The following is a 19,013-nucleotide window of genomic DNA, read 5'->3' as shown; positions in this document are numbered from 1 at the left end:
TCAAAAAAGCTTTCGGATTATGTAACCATTCATGCCACTCGATCTTTCTTCCTTTGCACCTCTTCGCGATCTATTAATAACTTTTAACTTGAATCTCACTTAGCACAATCGGAGGTGATCAACTTGACTTCTTGAAAAGGTTTTAAATTAAATAATTATACCACATACTAGAATAATAAATTGCATGTCACCTTTTCTTTAGCTAAGGAGTGAAATGTGTTAGATCACACTTGCAGCCGCTCATATTGGGCCTAGCCCATTTGTATTCATTAGGGCTTCTCTAGTCTACATTGTACTATATATATATATATATATATATATATATATATATATATATATATATATATATATATATATAGCACTGTAATCGACAGATAAACACTGCAAAATAAGATGTATTGTAACATGGTATCAGGCTAGGGTTACACCCTATTCGTTTCCCTCTTCCTACTGCTATCGTAAACTAAAAAAAAAAAAAAAAAAAACTAATCGTTATTTCCTGCTTATTGCACATACACTGCTTCCCCTTCTTGCTTCTCTTTTCTTCTCCTGCTTATTGCCAAACACCTACTGCTCAGTTTACATATCACTCCCCTCACAAAAAAAAACCTCTATCACCATGATTAACAATTTTGACAAAATCTACACTGTTACATCCATTCACCACATCATCCCTGTCAAACTTGATCTCGTGAAACTTAACTACTCGCATTGGAAACGTATGTTTACAACCCACTGTGCAGGGTTTGATGTCTTGAAGTTTATACAAGGTGCGGCCACACCCGAAGTACGTGCATCGGCTGACTGACTCAAAACCGATGCGGTGGTAACAACATGGATCTATAACACAATTTCTGAACCGCTTCTTTAATGCTTGCTTAACGCCGAACCTGCAACATCCCATGATGCGTGGGTGTTTCTAGAAAGTTTTTTCAAAGATAACAAACTTTCCAAATCAATGGAATTAAACACCGAATTACGTGGCCTCGACATTTGCAATCAAACAGTTGAAGAATATTTTCGCAAGATTGACCGGCTTGCAACTCATCTTCGTACTCTTGGCTCGACGGTTGGCGACAATGACTTAGTAATGTATACTGTAAATGGACTTAATGAAAAATACAAGCAAGTAAATGACATCATTCTCCATAGGCATCCTTTTCCCGATCTCGATACGGCTCGCTCCATGCTTTTAATGGAGGAGATGACCCTCAACCGCACGTACCGATCATCTACCGAACCCCTGCTGAATCCGTCTAGTCCATCTGCTCTCGTTGTTCAATCGCAATCGCAAAGCCAATCAAGTCGTCCTGTTTTCCGTAATTTTTTACGTGGCTATTGTAGGTTTGAACCCAATTGCCGCTACCTACATCAAGTGCCAAATTCTGCAGCCGAATATCAACAGCAACGTCGGCCCAATAGCAGCTAAGTTTCACAGAATAATCAGTGGGCCACCAGCCTTAATCAGGCCCAACTTCTCCAGATTATTGTAACTCAACAACAACAACAACTAGCTCAGCAAGGTAATCGGGTTCTTTTCACTACTCGCAACCCAGTTTTAATCCGCATGGTCCCGGTTCTTCTAGCCGACCTCAGGCCCAAGCCGAAATACTCCCAAACCCGCCAGGTTTTGCTAGCCCAAACACTCTTACTGCATCCAATAATTTCGGGGCTCAGAATACAGGTTTTAATATTGGGCCTCATGCTTACTATGTTGGACAGCCCAATAGTCACTCTAGCAGCCACTTACATTCACCGCAGCCCACTAGTTTCGGTAATTCAGTTGCGGTACAACCCAAAAGCTACGGGTCTTTTCTGTGGACCCGAGGACCCAAACTCAAGAAACAGTTCTACCCAATGCTTTCAGTGCTATGACTCTCCAGGACTACGGGGCTGCCGGGTGGCACATGGACACTGGTGCGACTTCTCATCTTACCTCATGTGTTAATAATCTTAGTACTGTTTTTACTAATTGCAAATATTCAACAGTCGCCGTTGGTAACAGGAACACCATTCCCGTAATCAATTCTGGCAATAGCTTGTTACCTAATATTCACCGACCACTACACCTAAACAACATTCTCGTAACCCCAAATATTGTTAAAAATCTTATATCTGTTCGCCAATTTACCCGTGATAATATTGTGTTTGTTGAATTTGACCCCTTTGGTTTTTCTGTGAAGGATCACCTGACGCGTCGTCTCCTTCTCCGATGTCACAGCACCGGGGACCTCTACCCGATCACTACATCTACTTCTCAACAAGCTCTTCTCACTAGTCCGGTTACATGGCATCAGCATCTTGGTCACCCTGGACATGATGTCTTTCGAAGACTATTTTCAAATAAAGATATTACTTGTAATAAAATGTCGTCACCTTTATTTTGTCATGCATGTCAACTTGGCAAACACGTGTGACTTCCTTTTTCTGTTTCTAGTTCAAATGTTACTGCACCTTTTGATATTATCCATTCCGACTTGTGGACTTCTCCTATCTCTAGTCTTATTAATTTAAAGTACTACGTTATTTTTCTTGATCATTATTCTCATTATGTATGGGTTTTTCCATACGAAATAAATCAGATGCAATTAATACATTTATACACTTTCGCGCTTTCATACGCACTCAATTCAAACAAGAAATTAAAGCTTTTCAATGTGACAACGGTGGCGAATTCGATAACACCACTTTTCATCAACTGTTCCAAACCAGCGGAATCCAATTCCGATTCTCTTGCCCATATACCTCACAACAAAATGGGAAGTCAGAACGCATGCTATGCACCATCAATAATCTCATTCGCACGCTTCTTTTCCAAGCTCATCTTCCGCCCACTTATTAGGTGGAAGCTCTCCACATGGAAGCTCACCTTCTTAATATAATCCCTTCTTCGGCCATCAACCACGACATCCCATATTACCGCCTCTACAAACAAAAATCCAACTACTCCACCCTTCACGTCTTCGGATGCCTATGCTATCCCCATCTTCCTACCACCAACAAACTCGCTCCTTGATCCACTCCTTGTATCTTTCTTGGCTACCCCTCTAATCATCGAGGTTATCGTTGCCTCGACCTCACAACCAACAAAATTTTCCTCTCTAAACACGTTACCTTCGATGAGACCGTTTTCGCTTTTGGCTCCATGACTCCTACTCAACCTCCGTCATACGACTTCCTTGATCCCCCACCGAGCTTGTTCTCTCGCTCATATCATTTTTCTACTTCGGAGACGCAGCCTCCTTCTACAAAGGCAACCGCACACACATCACCCACTCCACACAACTCGGAGCCACAACCTCCTCTTAATGAGGCTACTGTCATTCTACCTACCACAACGGAGACACAACCTCCTCCCACTAGGCTACCACCATGGAGACACAGCCTCCTCCTACTGAGGCTACTTCATCCACTAACTCCATTCATCTAATGATCACTCGTACACGCGTCGGCACCACCAAACCTATCCAACGCCTTAATCTCCACACCACCACCATTTCCTCATTCCTCGCACTTACCCTGACGCCCTGACCGACCCAAATTGGAAACAAGCTATGACTGATGAATACAATGCTTTAGTTAACAACAGTACTTGGACCCTTGTACCTCGCCCATTGGACACGAACATAGTTCGCTCCATGTGTCGCTTTAAGCACAAGTTTAATGCAGATGGTAATTTGAGCAGGTACAAGGCTCGATTCGTTGCTAACGGTCGCAGCCAGTAGGTTGGCATCGACTGTGATGAGACTTTCAACCCGGTTGTTAAGCCATCATCGATTCGCACTGTCCTCAGTTTGGCGATTTCTCGACACTGGCCAGTTCAACAGCTGTGAAATGTCCCGTTCATATCGATTATAAACGTTTCATATTAATTGGTTTCGTTGCGAGGATTTGACCTCTATGTGAGACGTTTTTCAAAGACTGCATTCGATTTAAAAAAAACAAGCCATAACCTTTATTTTATCGATAAAGGTTTAAAAACATAATGTAGATTATCAAGTAATGATAATCTACAATATAAGGTTTACACACGACCATTACATAACGGTTTACAACAATATTATACAACAATTTATTTTCCGAATGCAGTTTTTAAACATTATCATACAAGCATGCTGACTCCAATTCTTGTCTTTACTTAGCATGCAACAGCAGAAGCTCTTAATAATCACTTGAGAATAAACATGCTTAAAACGTCAACAAAAATATTGGTGAGTTATAGGTTTAACCTATATCGTAAATTGTAATAATAGACCACAAGATTTCATTCTTCATAAATAGCCATAAAAATCATTCATATGATGAACACCTGGTAACCGACATTAACATAATGCAAATAGAATATCCCCAAAGATACATGATTAACACATCTGTATACGTACAGGATTAACACATCAGTACAAAAATTGAAGTACTAAAGCATCCAAACTCTCAGGATGGGGGTCGTTAGTGCCCATAGATCTATCTTTAGGATTCGCGTAAATATGGGGCCAGTTCCCAAATTCTTAGGTTACCAAGCTAATAAGGGTGATATTCGGTATTCGTAATCCATCATAGAATGTAGTTTCAAGTACTTGTGTCTATTTTGTAAAACATTTATAAAACTGCATGTATTCTCATCCCAAAATATTAGCTAGTAAAAGTGGGACTATAACTCACTTTCACAGATTTTTACTTCGTCGAAAATAAGACTTGGCCACGGGTCGATTCACGAACCTATAACAAATATATACATACATATCAAAGTATGATCGAAACATATTCACAACATATTTAATTACGTTTTAAAGATTTAAATTTGGTAAGTTAATAGTCCAACGTTAGTAGTCCACAATTAGTTGTCCACAGTTAGTAGTACAGAAATAAATCAATATATATTATCTCGAATCAATTCACGACCCAATGTATAGTCTCAGACTCGATCACAACTCAAGGTATATATATTATTTTGGAATCAACCTCAACCCTGTATAGCTAACTCGAGAATTACCGCATATAGAGTGTCTATGGTTATTCCAAATAATATATATAGATGACGTCGATATGATATGTCAAAACATTGTATACGTGTCTATGGTCTATAAAGATTACATAATATATGTTTAAATACATGTATAATACATTATAAGTTAGTTAAGTTATGGTTAGTATAGATTTGTTATAAAATTTTCGTAGCTAAAACTAGTAATTTTAACCAATTTTGTTTTACTCATAATTTCTTCGTTATAAATCCGTTTTGAGTGAATCAAATTGCTATGGTTTCATAATGAACTGAAATTTATGAAACTAAATAGAAAAAGTATAAGTTTATTGTCATAAATACAGGTTACAAGTCATTTTTGAAAGAGGTAGTCATTTCCATCGAAAGAACGACATCTTGATGACAATTTTGAAAAACATACTTCCACTTTGAGTTTAACCATGATTTTTGAATATAGTATCATGTTCATATGAAATATCAATTTTCCAGAAAACAAACTTCAAATTCAAAGATTAAGATAGTTTTTATTTTTCCAACCTAAAACAGCCCCCGATTTGACTACAACGGCGTATGTCCGGTTTTACGGTGTTCTTCGTGTTTTCAGGTTGTAAATTATTAAGTTAGCATATCATATAGATATAGAACATGTGTTTAGTTGATTTTAAAAGTTAAGTTAGTAGGATTAACTTTGTTTGCGAATAAGTTTAGAATTAACTAAACTATGTTCTAGTGATTACAAGTTTAAATCTTCGAATAAGATAGTTATATATTTATGCTTTGAATGATGTTATGAACATCATTACTACCTCAAATTTAGTAGGTAAACCTACTGGAAATGACAAGAAATGATCTAGAGCTACAAAGGATCTTGGATGGCTTGAAAGTTCTTGAAGTAGAATCATGACACAAAAACAAGTTCAAGTAAGATTTCTACTTGAATTAAGATAGTTATAGTTATAGAAATTGAATCAAAGTTTGAATATGAATATTACCTTGAATTAGAAAGATAACCTACTGTAAATAACAAAGGTTTCTTGATCTTAAATGATTACTTGGAATGGATTTGAAAGCTTGGAAGTAGACTTGCAAACTTGAATGTGTTCTTGAAGTGTTCTTGAGTAGTTATTTTGTAAGTTGTTTTATGTTTGGATTTATGAGCTAGATAGATGTAGATTTTGATGAAGATGATGAAGAACACTTAGAACAATATGAGAGAACTTGAGAGAGAGTAGTTTGATGCATGAAAATTGAAAAATGAAAGTGTTAATGATGGTGATGGAAAACGTGAACTAGAATGGCCATATAAGGTCACATTAGTTTGTAATTTTGTGTAAGCATTCATGCTAGTTGCCAAATGGTGGTTCCACATGTTTGTTGACTAGATGAGGGCTGTTAAGAGCTGATCATTGAAGTGTATATACCAATAGTACATACATCTAGGAGCTATTTATTGTGCGAGTACGAATAGGGGTGCATACGAGTAGAATTGTTGATGAAAATGAATGAGAATGCAATTGTAAGCATTTTTGTTAAGTAGAAGTAATTTGATATGTATCATGAAGTCTTTCAAAAGTGTAATGATACATCCTAATATACAACATGTATATACATTTTAACTGAGTCATTAAGTCATCGTTAATCGTTTCATGTAAGTGTTGTTTCGGAACCTTTAAGTTAACGATCTCGTTAAATGTAATTAATCCCATTGTTATTATATTTAATGAGATGTTAAATTGTTACATTATCATGATAACATGATGTACTAATATTTCTTAATATGATATATAAGTATTAAGATGTTAGTACAACGATAATCGTTACGTAGAGATATCGTTTTGAATTTCTTAAGTTAGTAGTCTTGTTTTATGTATAAAGTTCATTGTTAATATACATAATGAGATACTTAATTATCATTTCATAATGTTAAAGATATTTATATGTTCATATATATAGTATCATGTCATATACAAGTTATAACATTCGTGAATCGTCGGACAAACTGGGTGGTCAAACATTAACACAAAATCCGTTTCAATTAATCAAGTCTTAACAAGTTTGATGTCTTAACATGTTGGAAACATTTAATCATGTAAATATAAATCTCATATAATATATAATCATGGAAAAGTTCGGGTCACTACAGTACCTACCCGTTAAATAAATTTTGTCCTGAAATTTTAAGAAGTTGGAGGTGTTGACGCATCATTTGGAAATAAGTGCGGGTATTTATTCTTCATCAGATCTTTACACTCCCAGGTGAACTCGGCTCCTCTACGAGTATTCCATCGAACCTTAACGATTGGTATCTTATTTTGCTTAAGTCCTTTAACCTCTCGATCCATTATTTTGACGGGTTCTTCAACGAATTGTAGTTTTTTGTTGATCTTAATCTCGTCTAAAGGAATTGTGAGATCTTCTTTAGCTAAGCATTTCTTCAGAATCGAAATGTGAAAGGTATTATGTACTCCGGCTAATTGTTGCGGTAATTCAAGTTGATAAGCTACCGGTCCAACACGATCAATAATCATGAATGGCCCAATGTATCTCGGGTTTAGTTTTTCCCGTTTTCCAAAATGAACAACGCCTTTCCAAGGTGATACTTTAAGCATGACCATGTCGCCAATTTCAAATTCTATATCTTTTCTTTTACTGTCTGCGTAGCTCTTTTGTCGACTCTGGGCGGTTTTTAATCGTTGTTGAATTTGAATGATTTTCTCGGTAGTTTCTTGGATTATCTCCAGACCCGTGATTTGTCTATCTCCCACTTCACTTCAAAAAATCGGAGACCTGCACTTTCTACCATAAAGTGCTTCAAACGGCGCCATCTCAATACTCGAATGGTAACCGTTGTTATAGGAAAATTCTGCTAACGGTAGATGTCGATCCCAACTGTTTCTAAAATCAATAACACATGCTCGTAGCATGTCTTCAAGTGTCTGTATAGTCCTTTCACTCTGCCCATCGAGTCCCCAATGCTTGTTGTAATGTCTGCCAAAACCTTGAAACAAATCTGCCATTCCTATCAGAGATAATAGAGACTGGTATCCCATGTTTGGAGACGACTTCTTTCAAGTATAGTCGTGCCAACTTCTCCATTTTATCATCTTCTCTCATTGGTAGAAAGTGTGCTGATTTGGTGAGACGATCGACTATTACCCAAATAGTATCATAACCACTTGCAGTCTTTGGCAATTTTGTAATGAAATCCATGGTAATGTTTTCTCATTTCCATTCTGGGATCTCTGGTTGTTGAAGTAGACCTGATGGTTTCTGATGTTCAGCTTTTACTTTAGAACAAGTGAAATATTCTCCTACATATGTAGCGATATCGGCTTTCATACCCGGCCACCAAAAGTGTTTCTTGAGATCTTGGTACATTTTTCCCGTTCCGGGATGTATTGAACATCTAGTTTTATGTGCTTCCCTAAGTACCATTTCTCTCACATCTCCAAACTTTGATACCCAAATTCTTTCAGCCCTATACCTGGTTCCGTCTTCTCGAATATTAAGATGTTTCTCTGATCCTTTGGGTATTTCCTTCTTCAAATTCCCTTCTTTCAAAACTCTTTGTTGCGCCTCTTTTATTCGAGTAGTAAGGTTAGTATGAATAATTATATTCATAGCTTTTACTCGAATAGGTTCTCTGTCCTTTCTACTTAAGGCGTCGACTACCACATTTGCCTTCCCCGGGTGGTAACGAATCTCAAAATCGTAATCATTTAACAGCTCAATCCACCTACGTTGCCTCATGTTCAGTTGTTTTTGATCAAATATATGTTGAAGACTTTGTGGTCGGTATATATGGTACATTTGACCCCATATAGATAGTGCCTCCATATTTTTAATGCAAAAACAACAGCGCCCAATTCCAAATCATGAGTCGTATAATTCTGCTCATGAATCTTCAATTGTCTAGACGCATAAGCAATTACTTTCTTTCGTTGCATTAATACACAACCGAGACCTTGCTTTAATGCGTTACAATAGATCACAAAATCATCACTCCCTTCAGGCAGTGACAATATAGGTGCCGTAGTTAACTTTTTCTTCAACAATTGAAACGCTTTCTCTTGCTCATCCTTCCATTTAAATTTCTTCCCTTTATGCGTTAATGCAGTCAAGGGTTTTGTTATTTTGGAAAAATTTTGGATGAATCTTCTGTAGTAACCAGCCAATCCTAAAAATTGGCGTATCTGCGTCAGAGTTTTCGGGGTTTCTCATTTCTCAACGGTTTCAATCTTTGCCGGATCAACCTGAAAACCTTCTTTGTTCACTATGTGACCTAGGAATTTAACTTCTTTCAACCAAAATACACACTTTGAAAACTTGGCGTACAGTTTTTATTTTCTTAACAATTCTAGCACTTTTCTCAAATGTTCTTCGTGCTCTTGATCATTTTTAGAGTAAATAAGTATGTCATCGATGAAGACGATGACAAACTTGTCAAGATATGGTCCACACACTCAATTCATGAGGTCCATGAACACGGCTGGTGCGTTAGTTAAACCAAACAGCATGACCATAAACTCATAATGACCATAACGCATTCTAAAAGCAGCCTTTGGGATATCATCCTCTTTTACCCGCATTTGATGATACCCAGAACGTAAATCGATCTTCGAATAAACCGACGAACCTTGCAGTTGATCAAATAAATCGTCGATTCTCGGTAGTGGATAACGGTTCTTGATGGTAAGTTTGTTCAACTCTCGGTAGTCGATACACAATCTGAACGTACCATCATTCTTTTTGACAAACAAGACAGGAGCTCCCCACTGTGATGTGCTTGGTCGAATAAAACCACGCTCCAAAAGTTCTTGTAATTGGCTTTGTAATTCTTTCATTTCGATGGGTGCGAGTCTATATGGCGCACGAGCTATCGGTGCAGCTCCGGGTACAAGATCTATTTGAAATTCAACGGATCGATGTGGAGGTAGTCCCGGTAATTCTTTCGGAAATACATCGGGAAATTCTTTTGCGGCGGGAACATCACTGATGTTCTTTTCTTCGGGTTTGACTTCCTCGATGTATGCTAGAATGACATAGCAACCTTTTCTTACTAGTTTTAGCACCTTCAAACTACTAATAAGATTTAACTTCGCGTTGCTCTTTTCTCTGTACACCATTAAGGGTTTTCCTTTTTCGCGTACAATACGAATCGCGTTTTTTTAACATACAACCTCTGCTCTCTCCCTTTTCAACCAATCTATGCCAATTATCACATCGAAACTCCCTAACTCTACTGGTATTAAATTAATCTTAAACGTTTCGCCAACTAATTTAATTTCTCGGTTCTGACATATTTTATCCGTCGTAATAAATTTACCGTTTGCTAATTCGAGTAAAAACTTATTATCCAAAGGCGTTAATGGACAATTTAATTTAGCCAAAAATCTCTACTTATATAGCTTCTATCCGCACCCGAATCAAATAAAACATAAGCAGGTTTTTCATCAATAAGAAACGTACCCGTAACAAGCTCCGGGTCTTCCTGTGCTTCTGCCGCATTAATATTGAAAACTCTTCCGCGGCCTTGTCCATTAGTATTCCCCTAGTTCGGGCAATCACTTTTGAAGTGACCGAGCTTTCCACATCCAAAACAAGTAATAGCATTTTGTTCTGTTAATTCTATTGGCCATAGGTCCATAGACGTCACACTTTACTGTACTATGACCCGTTATGTTGCACTTGGTGCATAATTCCTTACAAAACCTATCCGAATGATATGTCTCACACCTTGGGCACTGAGTTTTATGCCTCTTGTTGTCGTTATTGTGGTTGTTGTTGTTGAGATGGTTGTTGTTGCGGTTGATATTGTTGTTAGGACGGTTGTTGTAGTTGTTGTTTTTGTTGTTATTGGGGTGGTTGTTATTGCATTTATTGTGGCGAAAAATGGTGCGATTGTAGTTGTTATTGTTGTGTTGATTGTTGAAGCGATAGTTACTGTTGTTGTGTTGGTGACTCTTGTCACTTTTTTCTTCCCACTTCCTCTTGACTTGTTTTATTTTGGCCTCCTCGGCCGCCTGCTCTTTAATCCTTCCCTTGATCTGGTTTATAAGTTTGTGAGCCATTCGGCTTGCCTTTTGCATTGAAGTGGGCGCGCTCGCACTCACATTCTCCTGAATTCTCTCTGGTAACCCCTTTACAAATGCATCGATCTGCTCTTCTTCACCTTCGGACACTCTTGGACACAATAAACACAACTCGGTGAATCGTCGTTCGTATGTGGTGATATCGAATCCCTGCACTCGTAATTCTCTAAGCTTTGTTTTGAGTTTATTGACTTCATTTCTGGGACGGTACTGCTCATTCATCAAGTGTTTGAATGCTGACCACAGTAGTGTGTAAGCAGCATCTTGTCCCACCTGTTCGAGACAGGTGTTCCACCAGGTTAACGCAGTACCTGTGAAGGTATGCGTGGCGTACTTTACCTTGTCTTCTTTAGCACATTTGCTAATAGCAAACACAGATTCGACCTTCTCGGTCCAACGTTTCAGTTCGACTGGTCCTTCAGTCCCGTCGAATTCTAGAGGCTTAAAGGCAGTGAAAGCCTTGTAGGAGCATCCTACACGGTTTTCTGTGGAGTTAACTCCACTGCTAGACCCTGAGTTATTGTTGTTGTTTTGCATTGCATCCTGTACTGCGGCTATGTTTGAACCAAGGAATGTACGGAAATCTTCTTCGTTCATATTCAAGTTTTGTCGAGTAGTCGGTGCCATTTCCTTCAAAAATAGCCAAAAGAGTTAAGTTAATCATATAGAATATTAGGAGTAGTCAATAGTATTTCGTATCATAATATGAACTTATTTATAAAAGCCTTTTCTTCATATTATCGTTTTATAATTTTAGTTCGGGTAGTACCTAGCCGTTAAAGTTCATACTTAATAGCTAGCGCAAAAATTAACTACTACTATCGAAATAATATTCTATCATGAAAAACTAAATTCATTAACATTTCACGCTTAAACTTTCGATACAAAATCATACAATCATACAATACCGTTATTTTACATACAACATGAAATAAGGCACACGATGACCATAATATCAGGCAGCTGTTAGGACAATTCTAGTGAAACTCAAACTGTTCAGTGAAGGCAATAAAGACACGTAATTCATAAGACCAGAAACAAGTCATGCATTCGGGTTTCACTAGTACTATTTCCCATCCTTGATCAAGTGGGGAATAACCGTTGTGACCGTTGGTAAGGCAGCAGATTGTAACGTCGTCAAAAGGACGGGGGTTACGTAATATCCAACAGCACTGTAACAAGTTAAAAACCTTATCTCTTACCCCAACTACTGAATCTGTCACTTGTGGGAATGTTTCATTAAGAAGTTGCAAACCGATGTTCTTTTTCTTAATTTGATGAGAGGCGAACATCACTAACCCGTAAACGTAACATGCTTCCTTAAGTTGCATGTTTGAAGCCCTTTTTAACGAATGAAATCCTATATTGGGATATTCGGAGTCAAAATAGGCTCTCAACCTGTGGCGGAAAATTGCATTAGGGTTTCCCGCACACATAGCCTTATAGAAAATATGTCGTAACTTAAGGTTTCCCCAATGCGATATACACCACCTATCGAAGGAAAACCTTCTATAAACTAAGACATGCCTAGAACGTCTTTCAAACAACTTACAAACTAATTTTTCCATAAACAATTGAGCTGAGGAATCCTGACCAACTCTAGACAAGATTTCATCAATCATATCCCTTGGTAGGTCTTCTAAAATATTCGGTTGTCTATCCTTAACGTCCATTTTGTATTTTTATACTGTAAAAGAGATGAAAAATTAGATCTGGTAAAGGATGATAGAATACAAACATTACAAGCAATTTTTACATACAGCATAAAAGTACAAGCACACTAAAGTACATATATTACACAGCATGATTACTATTCTTTATTCCGACTCACTTGTTTCCTCCTCCTCGGACTTGGTTCGTTTTGAAAATTTCCTAGGGATACATGGTGCTCCTCTAATATGATCCGTCATTTTCACAAATGGTTTAGAAAAACCTGGTGGCTTAGATGTTCCCGGGTTATAGTTAAAGTTTAAGAAATACGGGTGTTTACGATATATCCCATCGGGATATTTCATGTTAACATAAAGTTCATCGGTTTTGGACTCGAGTTTTTCTATTTTGATAGCTTTTCCCTTATTATTTTCTTTTGCCTTATTAAATTGAGCTGGGGTAATTTCTATAACATCATCGGAATCCTCGTCGGGATCCGATTCATCATAAAATTGGTAATTTTCCCAATATTTTGCTTCCTCGGCGAAAACACCATTGACCATTTTTAATTTTGGTCCATTGGTTGAGGATTTTCTTTTATTTATCTATTTTTCTGTGGTTCCTAATATTTCCTCCTCCGAAACGTCTTCTTCCGGTTCCTCTTCTTCCGGTTTTTCTTCTTCTTCCGGAATTTGTGAATCTTCCAAAAATACATTCGACTCTTCATTATTATTGGATGAGTCGATGAGATTTGTACTAGAGGTAGACATCTATCACACAATCGCAAGCACGTTAAGAGATTAATATATCACATAATATTTACATGTAAAAATATATAGTTTCCAACAAAAGTGTTAAGCAATCGTTTTTCAATTAAACACGGTCGAAGTCCAGACTCACTAATGCATCCTAACAAACTTGGTTAGACAGACTAATGTAAATTTTTGGTTCTCTAAGACCAACGCTCGGATACCAACTGAAATGTCCCGTTCATATCGATTATAAACGTTTCATACTAATTAGTTTCGTTGCGAGGTTTTGACCTCTATATGAGACGTTTTTCAAAGACTGCATTCGATTTAAAAAAAAAACAAGTCATAACCTTTATTTTATCGATAAAGGTTTAAAAATATAATGTAGATTATCAAGTAATGATAATCTACAATATAACGTTTACACACGACCATTACATAACAGTTTACAACAATATTATACAACAATTTATTTTCCGAATGTAGTTTTTAAACATTATCATACAAGCATGCTGACTCCAATTCTTGTCTTTAATTAGCATGCAACAGCGGAAGCTCTTAATAATCACCTGAAAATAAACATGCTTAAAACGTCAACAAAAATGTTGGTGAGTTATAGGTTTAACCTATATCGTAAATTGTAATAATAGACCACAAAATTTCATTCTTCATAAATAGCCATAAAAATCATTCATATGATGAACACCTGGTAACCGACATTAACATAATGCATATAGAATATCCCCAAAGATACAGGATTAACACATCTGTATACGTACATGATTAACACATCTGTACAAAAATCAAAGTACTAAAGCATCCAAACTCTCAAGATGGGGGTCGTTAGTGCCCATAGATCTATCTTTAGGATTCGCGTCAATTTGGGGCCAGTTCCCAAATTCTTAGGTTACCAAGCTAATAAGGGTGATATTCGGTATTAGTAATCCATCATAGAATGTAGTTTCAAGTACTTGTGTCTATTTTGTAAAACATTTATAAAACTGCATGTATTCTCATCCCAAAATATTAGCTAGTAAAAGTGGGACTATAACTCACTTTCACATATTTTTTACTTCGTCGGAAATAACACTTGGCCACGGGTCGATTCACGAACCTATAACAAATATATACATACATATCAAAGTATGATCGAAACATATTCACAACATATTTAATTACGTTTTAACGATTTAAATTTGTTAAGTTAACAGTCCAACTTTAGTAGTCCACAATTAGTTGTCCACAGTTAGTAGTATAGAAATAAATCAATATATATTATCTCGAATCAATCCACGACCCGGTGTATACAAGTCTTAGACTCGATCATAACTCAAGGTATATATATTATTTCGAAATCAACCTCAAACCTGTATAGCTAACTCGAGCATTACCGCATATAGAGTGTCTATGGTTATTCCAAATAATATATATAGATGACGTCGATATGATATGTCAAAACATTGTATACGTGTCTATGGTCTATCAAGATTACATAATATATGTTAGAATACATGTATAATACATTATAAGTTAGTTAAGTTATGGTTAGTATAGATTTGTTATAAAATTTTCGTAGCTAAAACTAGTAATTTTAACCAATTTTGTTTTACCCATAATTTCTTCGTTATAAATCCGTTTTGAGTGAATCAAGTTGCTATGGTTTCATAATGAACTGAAATTTATGAAACTAAACAGAAAAGTATTAAGTTTATAGTCGAAAATACAGGTTACAAGTCTTTTTTGAAAGAGCTAGTCATTTTCGGCGAAAGAACGACATCTTGATGACAATTTTGAAAAACATACTTCCACTTTGAGTTTAACCATGATTTTTGGATATAGTATCATGTTCATATGAAATATCATTTTTCTAGAACACAAACTTCAAATTCAAAGATTAAGATAGTTTTTATTTTTACAACCCAAAACAGCCCCCGGTTTTACTACAACGGCGTATGTCCGGTTTTACGGTGTTCTTCGCGTTTCCAGGTTGTAAATCATTAAGTTAGCATATCATATAGATATAGAACGTGTTTAGTTGATTTTAAAAGTTAAGTTAGAAGGATTAAATTTATTTTCGAAAAAGTTTAGAATTAACTAAACTATGTTCTAGTGATTACAAGTTTAAATCTTCGAATAATATATATATATATATATATATATATATATATATATATATATATATATATATATATATATATATATATATATATATATATATATATATATATATATATATATATATATATATATATATATATATATATTAATAGAATGATGTTATGAATATCATTACTACCTCAAATTTAGTAGGTAAACCTACTGGAAATGACAAGAAATGATCTAGAACTTCAAAGGATCTTAGATGGCTTGAAAGTTCTTGAAGTAGAATCATGACACAAAAACAAGTTCAAGTAAGATTTCTACTTGAATTAAGATAGTTATAGTTATAGAAATCGAATCAAAGTTTGAATATGAATATTACCTTGAATTAGAAAGATAATCTACTGTAAATAACAAAAGTTTCTTGATCTTAGATGATTACTTGAAATGGATTTGAAAGCTTGGAAGTAGACTTGCAAACTTGAAAGTGTTCTTGAAGTTTTCTTGAGTAGTTGTTTTGTAAGTTGTTTTATGTTTGGATTTATGAGCTAGATTGATGTAGATTTTGATGAAGATGATGAAGAACACTTAGAACAATATGAGAGAACTTGAGAGAGAGTAGTTTGATGCATGAAAATTGAAAAATGAAAGTGTTAATGATGGTGATGAAAAACGTGAACTAGCATGGCCATATAAGGTCACATTAGTTTGTAATTTTGTGTAATCATTCATGCTAGTTGCCAAATGCTGGTTCCACCTGTTTGTTGACTAGATGAGGGCTGCTAAGAGCTGATCATTGAAGTGTATATACCAATAGTATATACATCTAGGAGCTGTGTATTGTACAAGTACGAATACGGGTGCATACGAGTAGAATTGTTGATGAAAATGAATGAGAATGCAATTGTAAGCATTTTTGTTAAGCAGAAGTACTTTGATATGTGTCATGAAGTCTTTCAAAAGTGTAATGATACATCGTAATATACTACATGTATATACATTTTAACTGAGTCGTTAAGTCATCGTTAATCATTACATGTAAGTGTTGTTTCGGAACCTTTAAGTTAACGATCTCGTTAAATGTAATTAATCCCATTGTTATTATATTTAATGAGATGTTAAATTGTTACATTATCATGATAACATGATGTACTAATATGTCTTAATATGATATATAAGTATTAAGATGTTAGTACAACGATAATCGTTACGTATAGATATCGTTTTGAATTTCTTAAGTTAGTAGTCTTGTTTTATGTATAAAGTTCAATGTTAATATACATAATGAGATACTTAATTATCATTTCATCATGTTAAACATATTTATATGTTCATATATATAGTATCATGTCATATACAAGTTATAACGTTCGTGAATCGTCGGACAAACTAGGTGGTCAAACATTAACACAAAATCCGTTTCAATTAATCAAGTCTTAACAAGCTTGATTACTTAACATGTTGGAAACATTTAATCATGTAAATATAAATCTCATATAATATATAATCATGGAAAAGATCGGGTTACTACAGTACCTACCTGTTAAATAAATTTCGTCCCGAAATTTTAAGCAGTTGGAGGTGTTGACGCATCATTTGGAAATAAGTGCTGGTATTTCTTCTTCATCTGATCTTCATGTTTTGCCGGATATGCTCAGCAACTTGGCTTTCACCAAAGCCGATGTGATACTTCTCTTTTCACCTATCACCAGGGAACTCACACTGCTTACCTGCTACTTTATGTTGATGACATTGTGTTGACCGCCTCCTCTACAGGGCTACTTCAGCAGATTATTTCTTCCTTACCTAAGGAATTTGCTATGACTGACTTGGGCCCTTTGAATTACCTTTTTGGAATCCACGCCACTCGCACCGCCACTGGTATGTTTCTCTCTCAGAGACAATATGCCACTGAGATTATTGAGCGGGCCGAAATTCCCTCTTGCAACCCTTGCAGGACCCCGGTCGAACCGAGTGCCAAGCTTACTAGTCACGGACCTCCTGTAAAGGATCCGACTCTCTATCGGAGCCTTGCAGGTGCACTATAGTATTTGACTTTCACTCGCCCGGACATCTCATACGCCGTTCAGTAGATATGTCTCTTCATGAACGATCCTCGGGAACAGCATTTGCACGCCCTCAAACGAATCATTCGTTATATTTAGGGTACCACCGATCTCGAATTACAGTTGTATGCATCATCTCCCTCTACTTTAATTGCCTATTCTGATGCTGATTGGGCTGGCTGCCCAACCACCAGGCGCTCTACATCGGGTTATTGTGTGTTCCACGAGAACAACCTCCTCTCTTGGTCATCTAAGCGGCAACTCACACCCTCTCGCTCCAGTGCTGAAGCAGAGTACCGTGGGTTGGCAATGTCGTTGCATAGACTTGCTGGATCCGTAATCTTCTACGTGAGTTTCATTGTCCTCTGACTTCTGCCACTCTGGTCTACTGCGATAACATCAGCTCGATCTACCTCTCCACCAACCCAGTTCAGCACCAGCGGATCAAGCACATTGAGATTGACATACATTTTGTTTGTGACCTCGTCGCCCAGGGACAGGTCCGGGTTCTACACGTACCATCCAGATATCAGTTTGCAGACATCTTCACCAAATGCCTGTCATACGCTCTGTTTGATGAGTTTCGGTCCAGTTTGAACATCCGCAAAACTCCCGCTCCAACTGCGGGGGATGTTAGACCACACTTGCAGCCACTCGTATTGGGCCTAGCCCATTTGTATTCATTAGGGCTTCTCTAATCTACATTGTACTATATAGATTCTATTGTCTATGCACCGTAATCGACAGATAAACACTACACAATAATATGTATTGTAACAAAGTGAACTGTTACTTAATACGGAGTATTATTTTATTATACCACCTCTTTAGTTAGTGACGTATCTTATCAAAACATTCAGAAAGAAACAACTAATTAAAATTCTTATATTACACTATGAAGTATTAGATTATTAGACAATAGTTTTATGAAATAATACGAGTTTTATCATCAAAACATTCAAATAATACTATTCATTTTTATATTAACATTCAAATAAATTAATTAAAAACATTTCTAACACTGTAAAAATCATTCTAAATTCAGACCGCTCATGCCATCAACTATGTGATGAAGACTGAAGTTAACTCAAGTCAAACAAGCTCAAGTCCAACATATATCAAGCACCATCAACACTTTATTTACTGCAACTCAATGTAACTGTATCAAGAACATATTTGGTGTGATGATTTTTTCATTATTGTCAAAGGAAGGTGGATAAGTGAGAATCTGCTTCTGTATATGGTGAATTTGTAAGCGCCTCAAGCTCTTAATGACAAGATTAATATTTAGTCTACGATTCTTAATTTATGGCTTTGCATGATGGTGATTATATTATGTTCGGTGACTTCAATTCCGTGAGGGGAGGAGGAT

The 19,013-nt window shown here is 36.3% G+C and overlaps 2 protein-coding genes across 2 annotated transcripts; both read left to right on the top strand.

Moving 5' to 3' along the window:
* The first annotated feature begins 958 nt into the window (after nt 1-958).
* Nucleotides 959-1,429, top strand: LOC139874849 (uncharacterized). The gene has a single exon (XM_071862245.1). The coding sequence runs from the start codon at nt 959-961 to the stop codon at nt 1,427-1,429; it is 471 nt and encodes a 156-aa protein (XP_071718346.1).
* Nucleotides 1,430-1,871: 442 nt separating this feature from the next.
* On the top strand, nt 1,872-18,339 carry LOC139874848 (uncharacterized mitochondrial protein AtMg00810-like). The gene is made up of 4 exons (XM_071862244.1): nt 1,872-2,018; nt 17,288-17,578; nt 17,741-17,977; nt 18,136-18,339. The coding sequence occupies exons 1-4, from the start codon at nt 1,872-1,874 to the stop codon at nt 18,337-18,339; spliced, it is 879 nt and encodes a 292-aa protein (XP_071718345.1).
* Nucleotides 18,340-19,013: the final 674 nt, after the last annotated feature.

This window comes from Rutidosis leptorrhynchoides, chromosome 11, assembly GCF_046630445.1.
Source record: "Rutidosis leptorrhynchoides isolate AG116_Rl617_1_P2 chromosome 11, CSIRO_AGI_Rlap_v1, whole genome shotgun sequence".
In the NCBI taxonomy this organism is placed as follows: Eukaryota; Viridiplantae; Streptophyta; class Magnoliopsida; order Asterales; family Asteraceae; genus Rutidosis; species Rutidosis leptorrhynchoides.
This window is presented reverse-complemented; position numbering and strand designations above follow the sequence as displayed.